The sequence below is a fragment of the Schistocerca nitens genome, chromosome 6, assembly GCF_023898315.1.
Source record: "Schistocerca nitens isolate TAMUIC-IGC-003100 chromosome 6, iqSchNite1.1, whole genome shotgun sequence".
NCBI classification, from domain to species: domain Eukaryota; kingdom Metazoa; phylum Arthropoda; class Insecta; order Orthoptera; family Acrididae; genus Schistocerca; species Schistocerca nitens.
Genome location: NC_064619.1, coordinates 22,480,343 through 22,499,589, shown reverse-complemented (window position 1 = coordinate 22,499,589; position 19,247 = coordinate 22,480,343). Strand labels below are relative to the sequence as shown.

At 44.0% G+C, this 19,247-nt stretch overlaps 1 protein-coding gene across 1 annotated transcript in view; it reads right to left on the bottom strand.

Moving 5' to 3' along the window:
* Positions 1–19,247, bottom strand: part of LOC126262720 (odorant receptor Or2-like) — a 99,643-nt gene that overhangs the window by 17,246 nt on the left and 63,150 nt on the right. Inside the window, exons 4-6 of the mRNA XM_049959510.1 lie at positions 13,315–13,417; positions 8,132–8,233; positions 680–835 (exon numbers count right to left, since the gene is read on the bottom strand). Coding sequence (XP_049815467.1) covers positions 680–835; positions 8,132–8,233; positions 13,315–13,417 — 361 coding nt within the window. The remainder of the gene's footprint in view (positions 1–679; positions 836–8,131; positions 8,234–13,314; positions 13,418–19,247) is intronic.

Here is a 19,247-nt window from a genome sequence, read left to right as displayed (position 1 = left end):
TACAAATTGTAAATAGCCTTTCGCTCCCTGTATTTTACCCCTGCCAACTTCAGAATTTGAAAGAGAGTATTCCAGTCAACATTGTCAAAAGCTTTCTCCAAGTCTACAAATGCTAAAAACGTAGGCTTGCCTTTTCTTAATCTAGCTTCTAAGCTAACTCGTAGGGTCAGTATTGCCTCACGTGTTCCAGTGTTTCTACGGAATCCAAACTGATCTTCTCCGAGGTAGGCTTTTGCCAGTTTTTCCATTCGTCTGTAAAGAATTCACGTTAGTATTTTGCAGCCGTGACTTATTAAACTGATAGTTCGGTAATTTTCACATCTGTCAACGGCTGCTTTCTTTGGGATTGGAATTACTATATTCTTCTTGAAGTCAGAGGGTAAGCTGAGAATTTGGATCTGAGGGGAGGTGTGGTAGGGTAGTCCGTGCATTTGGGGTGACCATCGTGTCTGGACGGCGTAGTGGTCAGAGCATCTGCCTGCTAAGTGGGAGACGCGGGTTCGATTCCCGGTGCGGCACAGATTTTCAACTTGCTAAATCAATCTCCACTGGCAGCTAATGTCTCTAATTCCTTTGTGTACCGGATATTAGCCGCAACTGTCACTTAATAGAAACAAAAGAACGTGTTCTAGCGCGGCTGTGCCGCTGGCCGCTGGCGAGGTGGCAGAGCGCTACCCACCGTGAGGAAGGTCTCCCTGGAGATGGTGTAGAACTTGCTGGCTGTGAGCCTGAGCGGCCGGTGGGCGCGGCACAGCAGCAGCCGCAGCTCCTTGCGGAAGCGCGGCGACGCCGCCGTCCAGTCACTGCTGTACGCAGACACCTGCAGACGCTCGCTCTGTCGGCACACACACATACACACCTTACGTGTCGCACTGCGCACCCTCTGCTGTCTACAAACCGATCCACAACGTAATAATCATAATCGGGAAATTGAGGAGGCGGAAAGGGAAAGAAATGGAAATTATGTAAATGGAAGGTGCGGGGGAGAGAAAGGAAAGGAACTAATGACATTAGTTGCATCGGGAGTTTATGCGGAGCCAGCGGTGGCGAGAGAAAATGTGTATCGGACCAGTATGTTGTCCTCGATGGTGAGTGTTCATTGGAGGTGAGGGTATCATCTGGAGTGCCCCAGGGAAGTGTGGTAGGTCCGCTGTTGTTTTCTATCTACATAAATGATCTTTTGGATAGGGTGGATAGCAATGTGCGGCTGTTTGCTGATGATGCTGTGGTGTACGGGAAGGTGTCGTCGTTGATTGACTGTAGTAGGATACAAGATGACTTGGACAGGATTTGTGATTGGTGTAAAGAATGGCAGCTAACTCTAAATATAGATAAATGTAAATTAATGCAGATGAATAGGAAAAAGAATCCCGTAATGTTTGAATACTCCATTAGTAGTGTAGCGCTCGAGACAGTCACGTCGATTAAATATTTGGGCGTAACATTGCAGAGCGATATGAAGTGGGACAAGCATGTAATGGCAGTTGTGGGGAAGGCGGATAGTCGTCTTCGGTTCATTGCTAGAATTTTGGGAAGATGAGGTCCATCTGTAAAGGAGACCGCTTATAAAAAACTAGCCGGCCGGTGTGGCCGAGCGGTTCTAGGCGCTACAGTCTGGAACCGCGCGACCGCTACGGTCGCAGGATCGAATCCTGCCTCGAGCATGGATGTGTGTTATGTCCTTAGGTTAGTTAGGTTTAAGTAGTTCTAAGTTCTAGGGGACTGATAGCCACAGCAGTTGAGTCCCATAGTGCTCAGAGCCATTTGAACCATAAAAAACTAATACGACCTATTCTTGAGTACTCCTCGAGCGTTTGGGATCCCTATCAGGTCGGATTGAGGGAGGACATAGAAGCAATTCAGAGGCGGGCTGCTAGATTTGTTACTGGTAGGTTTGATCATCACGCGAGTGTTACGGAAATGTTTCAGGAACTCGTGTGGGAGTCTCTAGAGGAAAGGAGGCGTTTTTTTCGTGAATCGCTACTGAGGAAAATTAGAGAACCAGCATTTGAGGCTGACTGCAGTAAAATTTTACTGCCACCAACTTACATTTCGCGGAAAGACCCCAAAGATAAGATAAGAGAGATTAGGGCTCGTACAGAGGCATACAGGCAGTCATTTTTCCCTCGTTCTGTTTGGGAGTTGAACAGGGAGAGAAGATGCAAGTTGTGGTACGAGGTACCCTCCGCCACGCACCGTATGGTGGATTGCGGAGTACGTATGTAGATGTAGGACTCGAACCTGGGATCTCTCACTTGCTAGGCAGTTGCGCTGAACACAGGACCACAAAGAGGTGGTGTTTGCCACAATTGCGGGAACTATCTTGGCATGTTGCCCGGCTGACCCACATTCCCATCTAGCGCCATCTATCAGCAGTCCCTTTTCATGTCCTACGAGGGCAGTTCAATAAGTAATGCAACACATTTTTTTTCTGAAACAGGGGTTGTTTTATTCAGCATTGAAATACACCAGGTTATTCCCCAGTCTTTTAGCTACACAACACTATTTTGCAACGTAATCTCCATTCAATGCTACGGCCTTACGCCACCTTGAAATGAGGGCCTGTATGCCTGCACGGTACCATTCCACTGGTCGATGTCGGAGCCAACGTCGTACTGCATCAATAACTTCTTCATCATCCACGTAGTGCGTCCCACGGATTGCGTCCTTCATTGGGCCAAACATATGGAAATCCGACGGTGCGAGATCGGGGCTGTAGGGTGCATGAGGAAGAACAGTCCACTGAAGTTTTGTGAGCTCCTCTCGGGTGCGAAGACTTGTGTGAGGTCTTGCGTTGTCATGAAGAAGGAGAAGTTCGTTCTGATTTTTGTGCCTACGAACACGCTGAAGTCGTTTCTTCAATTTCTGAAGAGTAGCACAATACACTTCAGAGTTGATCGTTTGACCCGAACAGAATAACCCCTTCAGCGTCCCAGAAGACTGTAACCGTGACTTTACCGGCTGAGGGTATGGCTTTAAACTTTTTCTTGGTAGGGGAGTGGGTGTGGCGCCACTCCATTGATTGCCGTTTTGTTTCAGGTTCGAAGTGATGAACCCATGTTTCATCGCCTGTAACAATCTTTGACAAGAAATTGTCACCCTCAGCCACATGACGAGCAAGCAATTCCGCACAGATGGTTCTCCTTTGCTCTTTATGGTGTTCGGTTAGACAACGAGGGACCCAGCGGGAACAAACCTTTGAATATCCCAACTGGTGAACAATTGTGACAGCACTACCAACAGAGATGTCAAGTTGAGCACTGAGTTGTTTGATGGTGATCCGGCGATCATCTCGAACGAGTGTGTTCGCACGCTCCGCCATTGCAGGAGTCACAGCTGTGCACGGCCGGCCCGCACGCGGGAGATCAGACAGTCTTGCTTGACCTTGCGGCGATGATGACACACGCTTTGCCCAACGACTCACCGTGCTTTTGTCCACTGCCAGATCACCGTAGACATTCTGCAAGCGCCTATGAATATCTGAGATGCCCTGGTTTTCCGCCAAAAGAAACTCGATCACTGCCCGTTGTTTGCAACGCACATCCGTTACAGACGCCATTTTAACACCTTCGTACAGCGCTGCCACCTGTCAGAAGTCAATGAAACTATACGAGACGAAGCAGGAATGTTTGAAAATATTCCACAAGAAATTTCCGGTTTTTTTAACCAAAATTGGCCGAGAAAAAAAATGTGTTGCATTACTTATTGAACTGTCCTCGTATATTCTCGTTAATTTTAAATTCCTGCTGGAGGTCGAACATAAATGTGCATCTGAACTGAAGCTTGCTGATCCATTGCCCATCGAGGTGAACTGATTGACTTCGATGGTCAGTCAATCCACAACCTTAAGTGGTGATGAATATTTATGTTCGATCTCCAGTGGGAATCTAAAATCAGCAAGCATGGAACACATCAACTGAGACTGCAGTGGGAATGTGTGTCATCCGGGCAACGTGCCGAGATAGTTCGCGCAATTGTGACAAACACTATATCTGAGTGGTACAGTGGTTAACGCAACTGCCTAGTAAATGAGAGATCCTGGGTTCGAAGGCCGGTCCGACACATATTTTCATTCGTCGTCCGGAGACCAGTATCAGTCGCAAAGCGATTTAGAAAAGATTGCTGTATGGTGTGGCAGGTGGCAGTTGACGCTAAATAACGAAAAGTGTGAGGTGATCCACATGAGTTCCAAAAGAAATCCGTTGGAATTCGATTACCCGATAAATAGTACAATTCTCAAGGCTGTCAATTCAACTAAGTACCTGGGTGTAAAAATTACGAACAACTTCAGTTGGAAAGACCACATAGATAATATTGTGGGGAAGGCGAGCCAAAGGTTGCGTTTCATTGGCAGGACACTTAGAACATGTAACAAGTCCACTAAAGAGACACCTTACACTACACTCGTTCGTCCTCCGTTAGAATATTGCTGCGCGGTGTGGGATCCTTACCAGGTTGGATTGACGGATGACATCGAAAGGGTGCAAAAAAGGGCAGCTCGTTTTGTATTATCACGTAATAGGGGAGAGAGTGTGGCAGATATGATACGCGAGTGGGGATGGAAGTCATTAAAGCAAAGACGTTTTTCGTCGCGGTGAGATCTATTTACGAAATTTCATTCACCCACTTTCTCTTCCGAATGCGAAAATATTTTGTTGAGCTCAACCTACATAGGTAGGAATGATCATCAAAATAAAATAAGAGAAATCAGAGTTCGAACAGAAAGGTTTACGTGTTCGTTTTTCCCGCGCGCTGTTCGGGAGTGGAATGGTAGAGAGATAGTATGATTGTGGTTCGATGAACCCTCTGCCAAATGTGAATTGCAGAGTAATCATGTAGATGTAGATGTAGATGTAGATGTAGATGTAGATGATTCTGGTGAAGTCCTGATGCAACTGGTATCCTTAGTTCCTTCCCTTTCCTTTCCTTTCTCCCCCTCCACTTTCCATTTACGTAATACATATCACAGCTGTGGATGTCCAAAAGAACAGACACCAAGCATTCATATAAAGGGATGGACAGTTACAACCTCCCTCCTGTGATATTTTGCCGATTCTCAAGTGAAAGATTTTTCTTGGTGGCTATTGGACATGGTTTATTAGTCCATTCTTTCGCGGCTACACCAGCATTTCACTTCATCGCACAGCATCTGATGAAAAGTATCCCAGCACTGCTTTGCAGTCCGACATTGAGACCTATAAGTCACAAGAAGCGGACCCGCCAGCATACAAGGAGGCGAGGATTACTGTGTTCTCAATAGAGAAGCAGTAAAGGCGGAATGGATCGGCTAGGAGAGCTCAGTGACTTTGAGGCTGGACTAGTCATTGGATATCAAATCCAGCAGGTACATTTCTGCCCTTCTAAGGCATTCCAAGCTGACTTTTGGTGATGCGACGGTGAAGTGGATATGCGGAGCAGCCCCACAGCTAGAACAAGACCATGTAGGCTTCGTGTACTCATAAGCAGGGATCGTCAAGCAATGCAGATGTTTGTAAAAAAAATTTGCACGAAATCAGAGGAAGAAATCACTCTTGAGTTCCAAAATGCTATCACAATGATTGTGCACAGTGAGCCGTGAATAGCTCACGTTTATCCCATTTATTGTTTGTCATCTTCTATTACGGTACTGCAGCCTCGTTTTCGTATTCCATTTACTGGCATCAGTAACTTCCTGCCTTACTTGCCCGTAAGTGGCAGCAGCAGTGCGTATCGATAAGTGCACTGTTGTACCCTCTCTGGAGCGACCGATAGTAAATCCGGATCGTCGTGTGTCTGGCAGTCAGTTGGAGATGGACCAGCAGTGCAGTCGGGACGCAGTAGCAGTGAAGTTGGGGACAGAGCGCTGGCGAGGCGCGGACAGCCAGTGCTCGCCGACCGCTGGCGACGTACATGAACTGTCCGACGGAGGGAGATTGGAGCGGGATGACCGTTGGTTGGTCGTTCGGTTGGTCGTCTCATCGGACGACGTACATTTGATCCTTTCACCATTTCCGGGTCTGCAGTTGATCTGTTGGTGTGGAGCAGCGAGGAAATCTCCGTGGTGCGTGGTTTGGCCGGGCCTGCTGGCGGCCTCTATGCGGTTTCCGAGTGTGTGGTGCTGTTCCCTTTGTTACGAGGTTCGTGGCTCTCCGATCCTGGACATGAAAGTTGAGTTTTGACTTAATCTACCAGCAAGTCATTGTGTCCTCTGGAGTTCGTTGTCGGCTGTTGGAATATTCCTGTGAGCAACAACGTGTGTTTTCAAGTTGGCAAATTTTAGCAACCCTCTGGTGGAATGTAACTGTACTTGGTTATTTGAATTGAAGTGCACGAGCGGAACATTCTGTCTTGTGGCCGTTAACGTTCCGGTTACATGCTCTGGCCGTTGACGTAAATTCAGGCAGTGTATTTTCCTCCTCGTGTTGTCGCTGTCCAGCATGGTGTGTAGTTTGACAGCTCAATGTATAATTGGTTGTGGGCGCCTGTACCTTCTACGTTGTTCCATTGAACTCCCTGTTGTGTGCTGGTCGGGTGAAGCGAAGGTCTGTTGACTGTCGGTCGGTTGGTTGGGTTGTCGTCGGATTGTGAATGGTTGGCCCGACTGCCTGTCTCATCTAAGCGAGCATTAGTGTTTGAATTCCAGGCCGACCCTCGGAATTTCTGAGCGCCCTTGGGTGTACTGACTTTTCTTGTTGGTTCTTGTTGTTTGTACTTGTATGGTTTCTAGCCGATTTTTTTGATTAAGGTTCTTTTGCCCTTAAGGCGTCAGATGGTTTGGGCCTTCAGCCTAATTTAGGAACTGTTTTACGTAAAGCTTTTGGCATTTTTTTAAATTAATGTTATTGAATCTTAAGTGTTAGGTCTTCAGCCGATTTTCAGTTTAAGTTGTTTGCTCTTAAAGTGTCAGATTCTTTGAGCCTTCAGTCTAATTAAGGAACTGTTTTAAGATAAGGCTTTGCCTTTTAAATTTCTGATTTTGGTTGAGCTTTAAGTTATTGGCTTTCAGCCGTTTTTAAATTAAAGTGGTCTTGCCCTTAAGGCATGAGATGGTACGGTGCATTCAGCCGCTAATTAAGTTCCAAAACTAAAGCTGTGTTTTTTTTAATTTTCTTGGCTCTTGTAATGTTTGATCAAATAAAAGGCTGTATGTTCGAGTGTAACTGACAGCCGCTTATTTTGTCCCCTTTCCACTACTTAAACTATTTGTCCTGTCCTGCGGGTTTAGCAGGGTGTCTCACACAGGTAGTTGAAAAGACTGTGGTATAATGGCCGATAAGCTGCTCGTAAGCCGCACATTTCTGTAGCCACTGCTAAGTGACGCTCGAGGTGGTGGAAGGAGCGACGCCATTGCACAGTGGACGACTGGAAACGAGTGATTTGGAGTCATGGATAACGCTATACCCTGTGGCAATCCGATGGAAGGGCTTCCCGGAGAATGTTCCTGCCATCATGTGGTCAGGGCGTGGTCCTCGTGCAGCATTCGAGGAAATGCTAAATGCAGGAGGATATGAACGCAGTGTAGAGCACTGTGTACTGCGTATAGTTAAGGAACAGCCCGGGGACGATGTTTGTATCTGTAAGGCAATGGTTTGCGGTCAACAACATTCCTGCCCAGAGTCTCGACTTGAAGCCCATCAAACACTTTTGGGATGAGTTAGAACGTCGTTTTCGTTCCAGACCTTAGCCTTCAACATCATTAAATCTTCCGGTTTCACTTATAGATAAAGGATGGGTGCCATCCCCCCTCCCCACAGGCCTTTCATTGAAAGTATCCCCTGCCGAGTTAAAGACGTCATCAAGGCGAAGAGTGAACATATGTCCTATTGATGTCTACTAAAAGGTGTCTGGATACTTTTCATCATCTATCTCTAATAGTTCATTTACACACGGGCTACATCCAACGTATGTTTTTCTACTTGGGAAACATTAAAGGTAACGATGACAATATTTGGTTAGCGCAGTAGTAGTTGCTACTAGTGCTAGAAAGACGTAACTAACATAAGGAATTTCCAATATTTCCAGCCTCTTCGACGGTACATCTTAAACCCTATGGTAGCAATATACCTCAGTCCAACGAATGGAGAATCTGAGTTCATAGGGAAAGCAAAACAATGAAAACACACAACAGGTAAAGCCAGCAGATGGTACGCACCTCTGTAACGATGTCATTTCCGAACCAGCAGTACAGCAACAGTTGCACTGCGATGGCGAACAGGTAGGAGCCGTACTTGAAGATCCACGCAGAGTCCGCTTTCTGAAAGCAACACGTTACTGTTATGCTCCACAGCTGTGCACACTTCATCTAATTTCTTAGGAGAGCTAATTAACCATTTGAGTGTGTTTCTATGATGATTTTACGAAATTCCATGAAAAACTGAGAATTGCAAGTACTTCAGTTTGAGATGGAGAACTATTGTCCGCAAACCATGTAAATTTATTATCGAATAGACAAAATTTTCAAGTAAATATAAAAGTAGAAACATTTTACTACGAGTGGCGTTCCAAATTGACTTACACCTTTTTTCCCGCCATTCCCGGTGCGCCATTTCACCCACCATTATAGTTGGAAGTACTTAGTACTTCGGTCTAACTCTAGATGCAGGATAATCACTACAAGCTTAAACCCTACACAGTATAGCCCATTTTCCCAGTTGAGCGGACAACGTGTATTCTGGCCATCAAGAACAGTGTTGGACGAGGTAGTTTGAGTGTAAGAAGCGTGTAAGCACTGCGGATATTCATGGGCGGTTGGTGGCAGTGTGTGAACAGTGTGCACCATTACTAAAAGTGCTCTTGAAACACATCAGCGATTCGGAAAACCATGGCTTCCATCGCAGACACGGAGTTCCTGGTACTGCCTTATCAACCGTATTCTCCTGACTTGGTCGCTTCCGATTACCACCTGTTTGCAGCTATGAAGAAACGTCTGCTCGGGCATAAATTAGTAGACTTCCAAGAATTACAAGCAGCTGTCCTGCGGAGGGGGCGAAAGGCTCCAGAAAAGTGGTTCGAGGAGGGCCTACGGAAGTTAAAGGGGCCAAGACAGGAGAATAACGGTGGGTGTGGCAGTAGCTGGAATTCTGCCTCAGCGATGGCAGACGTTGGCTTTCCGACTCCTATGGCGACGAGCGTTATAGAATTGCGAGAGGACTTTTCGTGACCGTGCACTCTCCACACACACTGCCAACAATCACAGTGCTCGCGACGTCCTTGCACAGAAACCATTTCGTCCAACGCTGTCCTTGATGAACACACTCCATGTTGTACGCTCACTTAGGAAAATGGGCTGTACTGTGCGGAGATTACGCTTCTAGTGGTTGTCCTGTCACCTACGCTTAGACCAAAGTACTACTCGTACAAACTCGCAACTGAAACGACAAGTCAGATCGTGCACCATGATTGATCGCAAAAAATAAAGTGTAAATCAATTTGGAACGCCCCTCGCAATAATTTTACGTAACTGCATAACTGGGCGTAAGGTGGTAAATTAAAAAAAGGTGTTCCAACGAGGGAAGCACAATAAAAATGATTTTAAAATACGAAGACATATCTGTTTTACCACCAACCAAAATGAAGCTCTGTATCTGTTTACACTCGATGGTTGCAGGTCAGACAGTCAAAAGGCTACAGATCTTTTAAAACACACAATGCTGTGCACCATGAGCTGCATGTAAAATATCTACCAGATCAGCTTTCGGATACAGAGCCCCTCGTGAATGGCATCCGACACAGAGGGCAAATAAACAGATGTATGCATTTAATACTTACAACATACTGATGTACGTTGTTTACATATAGATATCTAAAACATATCGATGTACATAAAGTTATTTGTTTGTTTTAGGTGGCACTGAGGATGGGTTCTATATCCGAATTCAGGTCTGGCAATAAAATATTTTACATGTAGATCATGGTGAACAGCAAGATGTTTTTTACAAATACTTACCAGCTGCGGACCACCAAACATACAAGAGTTTTCCAAAAGGCTACAGAGGCACCAATGGCTGAAGAGAGAATACCGCGTGACAAACAGTTATGGTCACCAGATTTGCAAGAGCCATAAGTGACGTATTGTATTTGGCAAAAGGCTTAACACTCGATTGAAGAAATATATGTTGGCACATGCAGCGCTAACAATTTCTATTTGCCAAAATAAAAGTTGCTGTGTTATCGCACGTTCTACCCTTATTCGTCATCGAAGTGCAAATGTGCAGTTTCAATGAAGAGATAAAAACACAGTGGAATGGAAAAGATCTTCAGGGAGATGTCCAAAACGTAATTGCTTTGGCTTTTGACACTGAACTGCTGCAATTCGGACACACCGAAAATCATGTAGATGTACCCTTGTTGTCCCTGTCAGCTGTGCATACCGTTCCATTCCCCTGGGTTTCCGTGACCTTTGATCAGAATCGTGATGGGCACGATACCCGTGCCTCAAACTAAAGCCACAGGTATTACAGAAGGAGTCACAGGTTGTTGCTGTATTGCTCCTAACGTTGATCAACGACCCTCGTCAAGAAACAGACTAAGAATCCGAAATGGTCCTAAATGAGCACATAAATTAGGAAGGGCAGTTTACCAAAGACACGTAAAAATAACTGTACAATCAGGCCCATGATCAATTTCAAAAATGCACCATCTTACCACCTAGCTAGAGACTTACATACATTACAACAGAAATTATACACTTTCACAGGTAACAGAAACCTACAAAATACTGGTGAACTGATAGAAAAGATAAAAGGTATAAACATACAATCAACAGCAACCCTGGTATCTTTTGACATCACATCCATGCACACAAATGTGCCAGTAGAAGAAACAATCAGCATTGTTAAAAAAACAGCTGCAGTATCAAGGGGACATAACAAGTACACAGATAGATGAAATAGAAGCCACCCTGAAGATTATAACAGAACAGAACTAATTCACTTTCAAGAAATAGTTCTACCTGCAAATAGATGGCCTACCAGGGGGCTCACCCATCAGCGCTCTACTTGAAAACATATTTCTAAACCACACTGAAAACAAAAAATTCAATGAAATCATACATCCAAAACAGTTCAAGATTATATACTGGTACCGATGTGTAGATGATATCATTTGCTTCATTGATGAAACTGATACCTGAATAAAACAATTACACAGTGACACAAATACAGTTCACCCAAAAATAAAATTCACCATTGAGACAGAAGAGGAAATAAAGCTTAATTTCTTAGACATTACCACACACGGAATCAACAACAAATATAATTTTGGTATTTTCAGGAAACGTGCAGCCACAAGCACAACCATTCACATCAACTCCAACCACCCCCAAGCACACAAACTCTCAAGTTTCAGACACATGCTACACAAGCTCAACAGAACTCCACTGGACAAACTCAACTACACATAGGAACTAAATACAATACACCAAATAGCCAGAGAGAATAGGTACAACACACAAATGATAAACAAACTAAACACCAAAATTTAAAAAAAATTAAAAGAAAACCACTAGCCACAACAGAGAACCAAGAAAACAAGATGCAGTGAAACACAGGATACGAGGAACACCCTACAAAGAGTACAGCATGACATACTAACAAACAGTAACAATAACGTCCACAGGGTGTGAAACATATTGAAGAAACAAGGGCTACAAATATCATTCCGCACAAATAACACAGTACAGAAGAATGTAAGATCTAAGAACACCTATGCAGACAAATTCTCCAAAGCTGGAATATATCAGTTACCCTGCAGTTCATGCCAGTCGATCTACATACGCCAAAAAAGCAGAAATTTCAAAACGAGGTACTCCGAACATCTCAGAGTCCTAAGAAGTGATAGTACACACTCCACTTCTGCAGACTATCTAATACATGAAAACCACCACCCATAAAACATGGAGACTGAACTTAAGATACTCAGAGACAGCTCCAGTCTCTATCAAAAACTAGAACTACCACATACAAAAAGCAATACTACAGGGAAAGAGTCCTGAATGAAAATACAACACTCTTTCCCTCTTTCTATCTCTCTCCCTCTCCCTCTCCCTCTCTCTCTCTCTCTCTCTCTCTCTCTCTCTCTCTCTCTCACACACACACACACACACACACACACACATATATATATATTAAAAATCAGCACCATAACAAATACCAGATCAACGACGAACAAGTGACAACGACAATAACATAAGATCTCTTAATGAGTGTGTTGTCACAAGTGTCTGCTCAGGTCACATTTCGCCACATTTTGTGTAAGTGCATGAAAGGTGAAGCAGTGAGCGGGAATTTGTGAAAAACTGAGTGTAAACAATGCACTAAATAGCAGTTGATTGACACAACATCCAAGGAGACGAAACAGGACGGCCGGCCGGTGTGGCCGAGCGGTTCTAGGCGCTTTAGTCTGGAACCGCGCGACCGCTACGGTCGCAGGTTCGAATCCTGCCTCGGGCATGGATGTGTGTGATGTCCTTAGCTTAGTTAGGTTTAAGTAGTTCTAAGTTCTAGGGGACTGATGACCTCAGATGATAAGTCCCATAGTGCTCAGAACCATTTGAACCATTTGAAACAGGACGAAAAGTATAACTACAGAGATGTACATAACCCCTAACCTCGAAACAGCTCTCCACAAATACGCAATAATTTTCTCCATGGCTAATTTGCAAATGACATGCTGTCAAAAAATTAAAAACCACGCCGCAAACGAGCACTAAAATCGATGTATAATAATACAATTCAGTTAGCGATGTAATTTTAAGGTGAGTGTCTGAACCAAACTAAGCAAATTGCAAATATTGTATTTCATAGGCCTACAGCAGTTAAATTATTACAAATGTTACATTGTACTTTACAGAAATAAAAATTTGACCCACAGAAGATGACACATTGAGGTCTAAACACGTCTGGGTAAATATAAAAATAAACTAATAGTGTTTGCATAAGGCTGATTTCCAAACCAACGCAGTTTTTAAATTGCAAACACGGAAGAACGAAAAGAGGAGATTCAAATCTTAGTAAAATGAGGAAGGGCAGAATATAACGGCATGCACGCAATTTGTCTCTTGCTTAAATGATATTCAGAAATTTAGGAAAATATTTCCACCTAAAATAAAACAAAAACTAGTCGAGTCGCTAGCCTTGCCAAACCTATACTACAGTGATATTCATAACGGCACAAATTCTGAGAACTCCAGGCAACTCGAGGCAGCCATGAGTTCTTGCTTAATATATGTGTGTGTAACATTAGGTTTTTTATCATGTCAGTGCTTCTTACGCTCAGTTAGGATTAATTTGACGTTGAAAGAGGAGCTGAACATCGTATGGCGGTATTGCCTCTTACCAGCGTTATGGCGATGAAAGCGGTGGCGCTAATGGTGATAATATTGACGATGAACTGTCCCAGCAGGATGGGTCCCAACATACCACTTAGGAGCTGCACGCACCTGCAACATTATAGTTAGTGAGTCATCAACCATTCTGCGCGTCTGTTTCGTTCCTCTACACGCTTCTAACTAATTCTTATTTTCGTATTGTATTTACACCTCACATTTTCAATAACTGTATTTTATTCGTCTGCACAAGGAAGTTGGTTTCCATTTGTTTGCTAGGTAAATGTTTTCATGTTACATAGATCATGTTCACGATATCTCACCAAGAAGTGCTAAGCGTCAACTGGCCTGCAAAAATGATATGTTTTCTCAATGAAAATAGGCTATAGTTGATTATTTAAACATACACACCAAAAAGAGAGAAAGAGAGAGATTTTATCCATTCATAAACTCTTTTATGAAGTTGTTGTTGTCAAGTAATAATGTTTCAGTTCGCTTATAATATTTTTGTTATTAAGTATATCAGCATCTTCAATCTACTGGGGAGGTCGCTGAATACCTTAATGGACATATACTTTTCTCCTCTCTGTGGCAGAAACAGGCTAATCCTTGAGTAGTGAAGGTCGTTTAAATCGTAAACAGTGCTGTTGTTTTTGAATTCTGAACTATTCACAAAGAAGAAAACTTGACTACGAAGCCACAGTTGATACCTATAATTGAACAGTTGTGTACAACACGTCTGAGGATATACTCTACACATAATACTTCTTGCACATCTTTGTACAATGAATATCTTTCGAGGGGACTTGGTATAAGTTGCATATTATTATGCCAGTCAGAGAAACATTTTTTGAATGCTGCACGTGTCTTCAAAGTGACACATATATATGACACTATTTTTCAACATAGTCACCAAATTTCTGCAGAAAACGACCGGAACGTTCTACAAATCATTCAATTCCTCAACGATACAAATCCTCTCCTTGATGGTAGAGTCATTCTAGGACTGCTGTATGAATGTTCTCAACGATGGAAAATCCGCGACTCTACGAATCAGTTCCTCAACCGCCTGAACAACGTCATCTGCGGTCGACGTTGATGGGCTTTTTTTCCCAGTCAGCCTCATCCACATCTGTGCGGCCTCGGTCAAATTGCTGGCACCATTCCACTACAGTTGGAAGAGACATTGCATTTGGTTCACATTTCACCAGAATTTGCAGTTTAGACTTTTTGCCAACAAGAATCTCACTGACATGTGGAATAATCGGGTCTACTGCCAGATGTTTCTGTCGCTCTGGCACAATATTTCGGCCACGCAACTCGTTGCTTTCTTCAGGTGCTACCTGAGACTGCCGTCCAGGTTGTCTCTTCCCTTGGGGAAGAGACAACACATTACAGGCAGCACCAGGCGGGCGCGGACGGCAGAGAGAGCACCCAGCGCCCTCTGAGCATAAATACTGGAAAAGATCCTCCAATACGGCAGTCTCAGGTAGCACCTGAAGAAGGCAACGAGTTACGTGGCCGAAATATTGTGCCAGAGCGACACAAACATCTGGCAGTAGACCCGATTATTTAACATGTCAAGATCTCGCCGTGAAAGCCTGAAGAGTTACAAGGATCTCACTATCCTATGAATATCAACTTTGGAGTACGTTTCCAGTTCCGCAGCATACCACTCCCCCACTGTAATGCTGGAACAGGCAATAGCCTAATTTTTGCAAGAAAGACGACGAGACTGTGATGCATCTGTTACGCGCACAACAGAACATGTACTCGTATTCTTTTCCGACAATGCATCACTCTTGTCTTACAAGGAGAGGGTCTAACATCTGTATGGCCGATTTTCATCAAGTTTTGCAGTGACTTTCTATAGTGAAAATAAAGAGACACTCCGTAGTTTTTTAAAAAAAATCGAGGTTAAAGTTGATGATGAAAAATCGTATTTTCAATGCTTTACATCGAAAGATCGTCTAAAACGAGCCATTGTTTTGCTAATATTGAAAGGTGGTGAACCTCTGAGAGGCACTGCAGTCATCTCAGCTACGTAGCGAGCCGTCAGAACGAGTAATTTATAGGTATGACAGGGAATGACAGAGTTTGTTTGGCGCTAGCAATAATACGTAGTTGTAGCATTAGATTTTTTTCTGTGCCGGTGAAGACGGCAGGGAGATGTGACGAGGGTGCCAGCAGTGAAAGAAAGAGCCGTAGGCTCTTGTACGAAAGCATCCGGGCTCCTGACAAAAGCGTGACCTCTTTGTTTGTGAGTGCACACGGTGGCATAGCCATCAAGACGCCTCATGACGGCCGCCCCGTCTTCAGGAGGCAACGGCCAGCGGCCTGCATTCTGGAAGCGTATTGTCCACCTCAGGTGTGGGAGTGACAGAGTTTTACGAAAGCTCTGGGAAGGAAAATATTGTCCGCCGCGGGTGAAAAGTACGTGTGTTTCTCTGTCGCCAAGTTTAGAGGGGGGGGGGGGGAGAGAGCTGCGATTTTGGCGGCAAACTTTCACATTGGAGGAAGCCCGCTATGCCGTGTCTTGGCAGGAGATCTGGCGCGGTGTCATTGTTGTTGTTGTGGTCTTCAGTCCTGAGACTGGTTTGATGCAGCTCTCCATGCTACTCTATCCTGTGCACGTTTCTTCATCTCCCAGTATTTACTGCAGCCTACATCCTTCTGAATCTGCTTAGTGTATTCATAACTTGGTCTCCCTCTACGATTTTTACCCTCCACGCTGCCCTCCAGTACTAAATTGGTGATCCCTTGATGCCTCAGAATATGTCCTACCAACCGATCCCTTCTTCTAGTCAAGTTGTGCCACAAACTCCTCCTCTCTCCAATTCTATTCAATACCTCCTCATTAGTTATGTGATCTACCCATCTAATCTTCAGCATTCTTCTGTAGCACCACATTTCAAAAGCTTCTATTCTCTCCTTGTCCAAACTATTTACCGTCCATGTTTCACTTCCATACATGGCTACACTCCGTACAAATACTTTCAGTAACGACTTTCTGACACTTAAATCTATACTCGATGTTAACAAATTTCTCTTCTTCAGAAACTCTTTCCTTGCCATTGCCAGTCTACATTTTATATCCTCTCTACTTCGACCATCATCAGTTATTTTGCTCCCCAAATAGCAAAACTCCTTTACTACTTTAAGTGTCTCATTTCCTAATCTAATTCCCTCAGCGTCACCCGACTTAATTCGACTACATTCCATTATCCTCGTTTTGCTTTTGTTGATGTTCATCTTATACTCTCCTTTCATGACACTGTCCATTCCGTTCAGCTGCTCTTCCAAGTCCTTTGCTGTCTCTGACAGAATTACAATGTGATCGGCTAACCTCAAAGTTTTTATTTCTTCTCCATGGATTTTAATACCTACTCCGAGTTTTTCTTTTGTTTCCTTTACTGCTTGCTCAATATACAGATTGAATAACATCGGGGAGAGTCTACAACCTTGTCTCACTCCCTTCCCAACCATTGCTTCGCTTTCATGTCCCTCGACTCTTATAACTGCCATCTGGTTTCTGTACAAATTGTAAATAGCCTTTCGGTCCCTGTATTTTACCCCTGCCGCCTTCAGAATTTGAAAAAGAGTATTCCGGTGTCATAAGTACGCTATAGTCGCGGCTTGGTCATTAGAGTGGACAATTTGTTTCACGAAGATTTTGTGTCGTGGACAGAAGAGGGGAGGGATTTTCGAGGCATTCGGTGGCTGTCCACCGGAGAGGACGGTCTGGACAGTTCGGGCGAGGTACGTTGTACGTTCGGCACAGAGGACAGTCTCCACAGAGGACAGTCTTCACAGAGGACAGTCTTCACAGAGGACAGTCTTCGTTCTTTCGGCGCGCTAGCCGTGATTCTCCGCACATCCCGGCGCGAGTGTACGCCGGCCGCGGAGTTTGCAGCTGCGCACCTACAGTCTCCACATGACCCGTTGGGCAGTTCAGTGATGAGCATATCGACAGCCCTGGTCTATTAGCAATCTCTACCTGAGGACTTCGTCTTCACTGCAGCGAGTCCATCTGACCTGCAGCCCTGTATTCCAACCAACCTATGTCATATTGACGTTTAGCTAGCGGTTCACGATCTCGGTCTGCACCTCACTTAGTCAGAAAGCGTCGTCGCTATTACCCCGAGGGAAGCATCGTTTCAGGTTGACCCACCTTCCGCTTAAATAATTTTGTCCGGGATAGACAGCATCTGTCAAAGTGAGTTTTCTTTCGCATTCGTGTTTTTTAATTTGATCTCTATGCTGATTCTGAGAATGTACGTGTTGGATTGGTAGTAAATTACGTCTGGGAAGAGCAGTATTTCATTGCAGTGCCTATTAATCCCGAGCATTTGAATGATAATAAATTTTTGTGAGTTGAGGGTACGTAACAAGTGTAGGAAAACTTACAATATAGTATCGGATCGAAAGTCAATAATGTTCGAGCTATTAACGTTTTTGTGTCTTCATACTGTAGCTTGGGTATCCGTCATTCTATGTAATTAGTAGAGCGTGGTCGCCGATCCAGCGATCAAAGCATTAGACTACCAGACTACTGGTCCGTGTTCGTTTCCTGGTCTTGGCTTATTTCCACTCCATACTTTTTTCGTGTGTCTGATAATGTTTTGATAACGGGAATGCCTTTCTTTCTTTACTTTGTTTGAAGCAAAACATCGGCAAGTGTTATTGATAAGCAAAAAAGTATGTATAAAGTACTCACAGTTATTTTACGTCATGATACATGACACGCTACGATAGGACTACTGTAGAAGAAGGTGCTCAGCCGACCTGCAACGTGAAAGTGATACCAGCGAAATGTACCTCTCTTCGTCAGCCTTGTGATGTGTACTTCCTCAAACAGGTAAAGACTTTTACCGCACGACTTCAAAGTAATGTGATATTAGGGTAGGGCAGAGAATTACAAGGAAGGTCCATAACTAGTTTTCCACGTCTGTCTTTCAAGGTATACTTTTACATGCTTGGTACGCATCCAAATTAATATATGATTGATCTATTTGTAGCAAAGTGAATCTTATGTTTTCGACTAACAATGTACCAGAAAATATCTCAGTGTGTCGAAATTTAATTCGTGTGTTGTTCCTGGTGCGATAAGTATTTATGTCTTGCCTGTTTCTATAAATTTCACCCCACTGATTACGAGAACTCTCACCAATAGTCGATCAGTTAGGACTACGCGGTAATATACTTTAGGTGTATTTTTATACTACGTATCACGATGAACTGTCAATACATTACGCACGGTATACATTTTAAGTGAAGTCGTTGAAATATCTCGAAAACTACGCATCGAATGAAAAAAAGTTATAGTACCACTTCTTTTGTCTCGAGAGGGACATCCAACGATACCATCCCGTGTGTGGGTGGCGGGGGCAACTTTTAAACCTTCAGTGGAAACCCCCATTTGTTATTGCAGATAACGATTCTATGGAAAATCTACACAAGTTTTGACTGAAGCATTTTCTTCGTTTCGCCACAGATGTCGCTGCAATCGGGGGAATAGAAATGTGTACATAGTCGTAATTTACGACATGCTACTCAATGGCCCTTGAATATCAAATGGCACATGGGACCCAACCTCCACGCTGTAACAGCAAGCGTTCTCAGAAATAATAAGTTCACAAAGGTACATGAATCACATTGGAACAACAACAATTTCAGACAGTAGCTCCATCCACTGTGTCCACCATGAGGTCCGTAGTCCAACTGACCTAGTACACAGTACTACCACCAGAGTTCACTTTCATTCCATGGCGATCTGGGGGAAAAATGGCGGGAAAATGACTCAGCCATTGCTGGGCTCCTGGAGAGAGGAAGGAGTGTACTTTATTGATTTTCGAGCAATTTATTTAGGGATAGATTTGCCATAGTATGTTTATTGCACTGATACAAAACATTCGCCCTGACGTGCTTGGGGGTCACAATACAC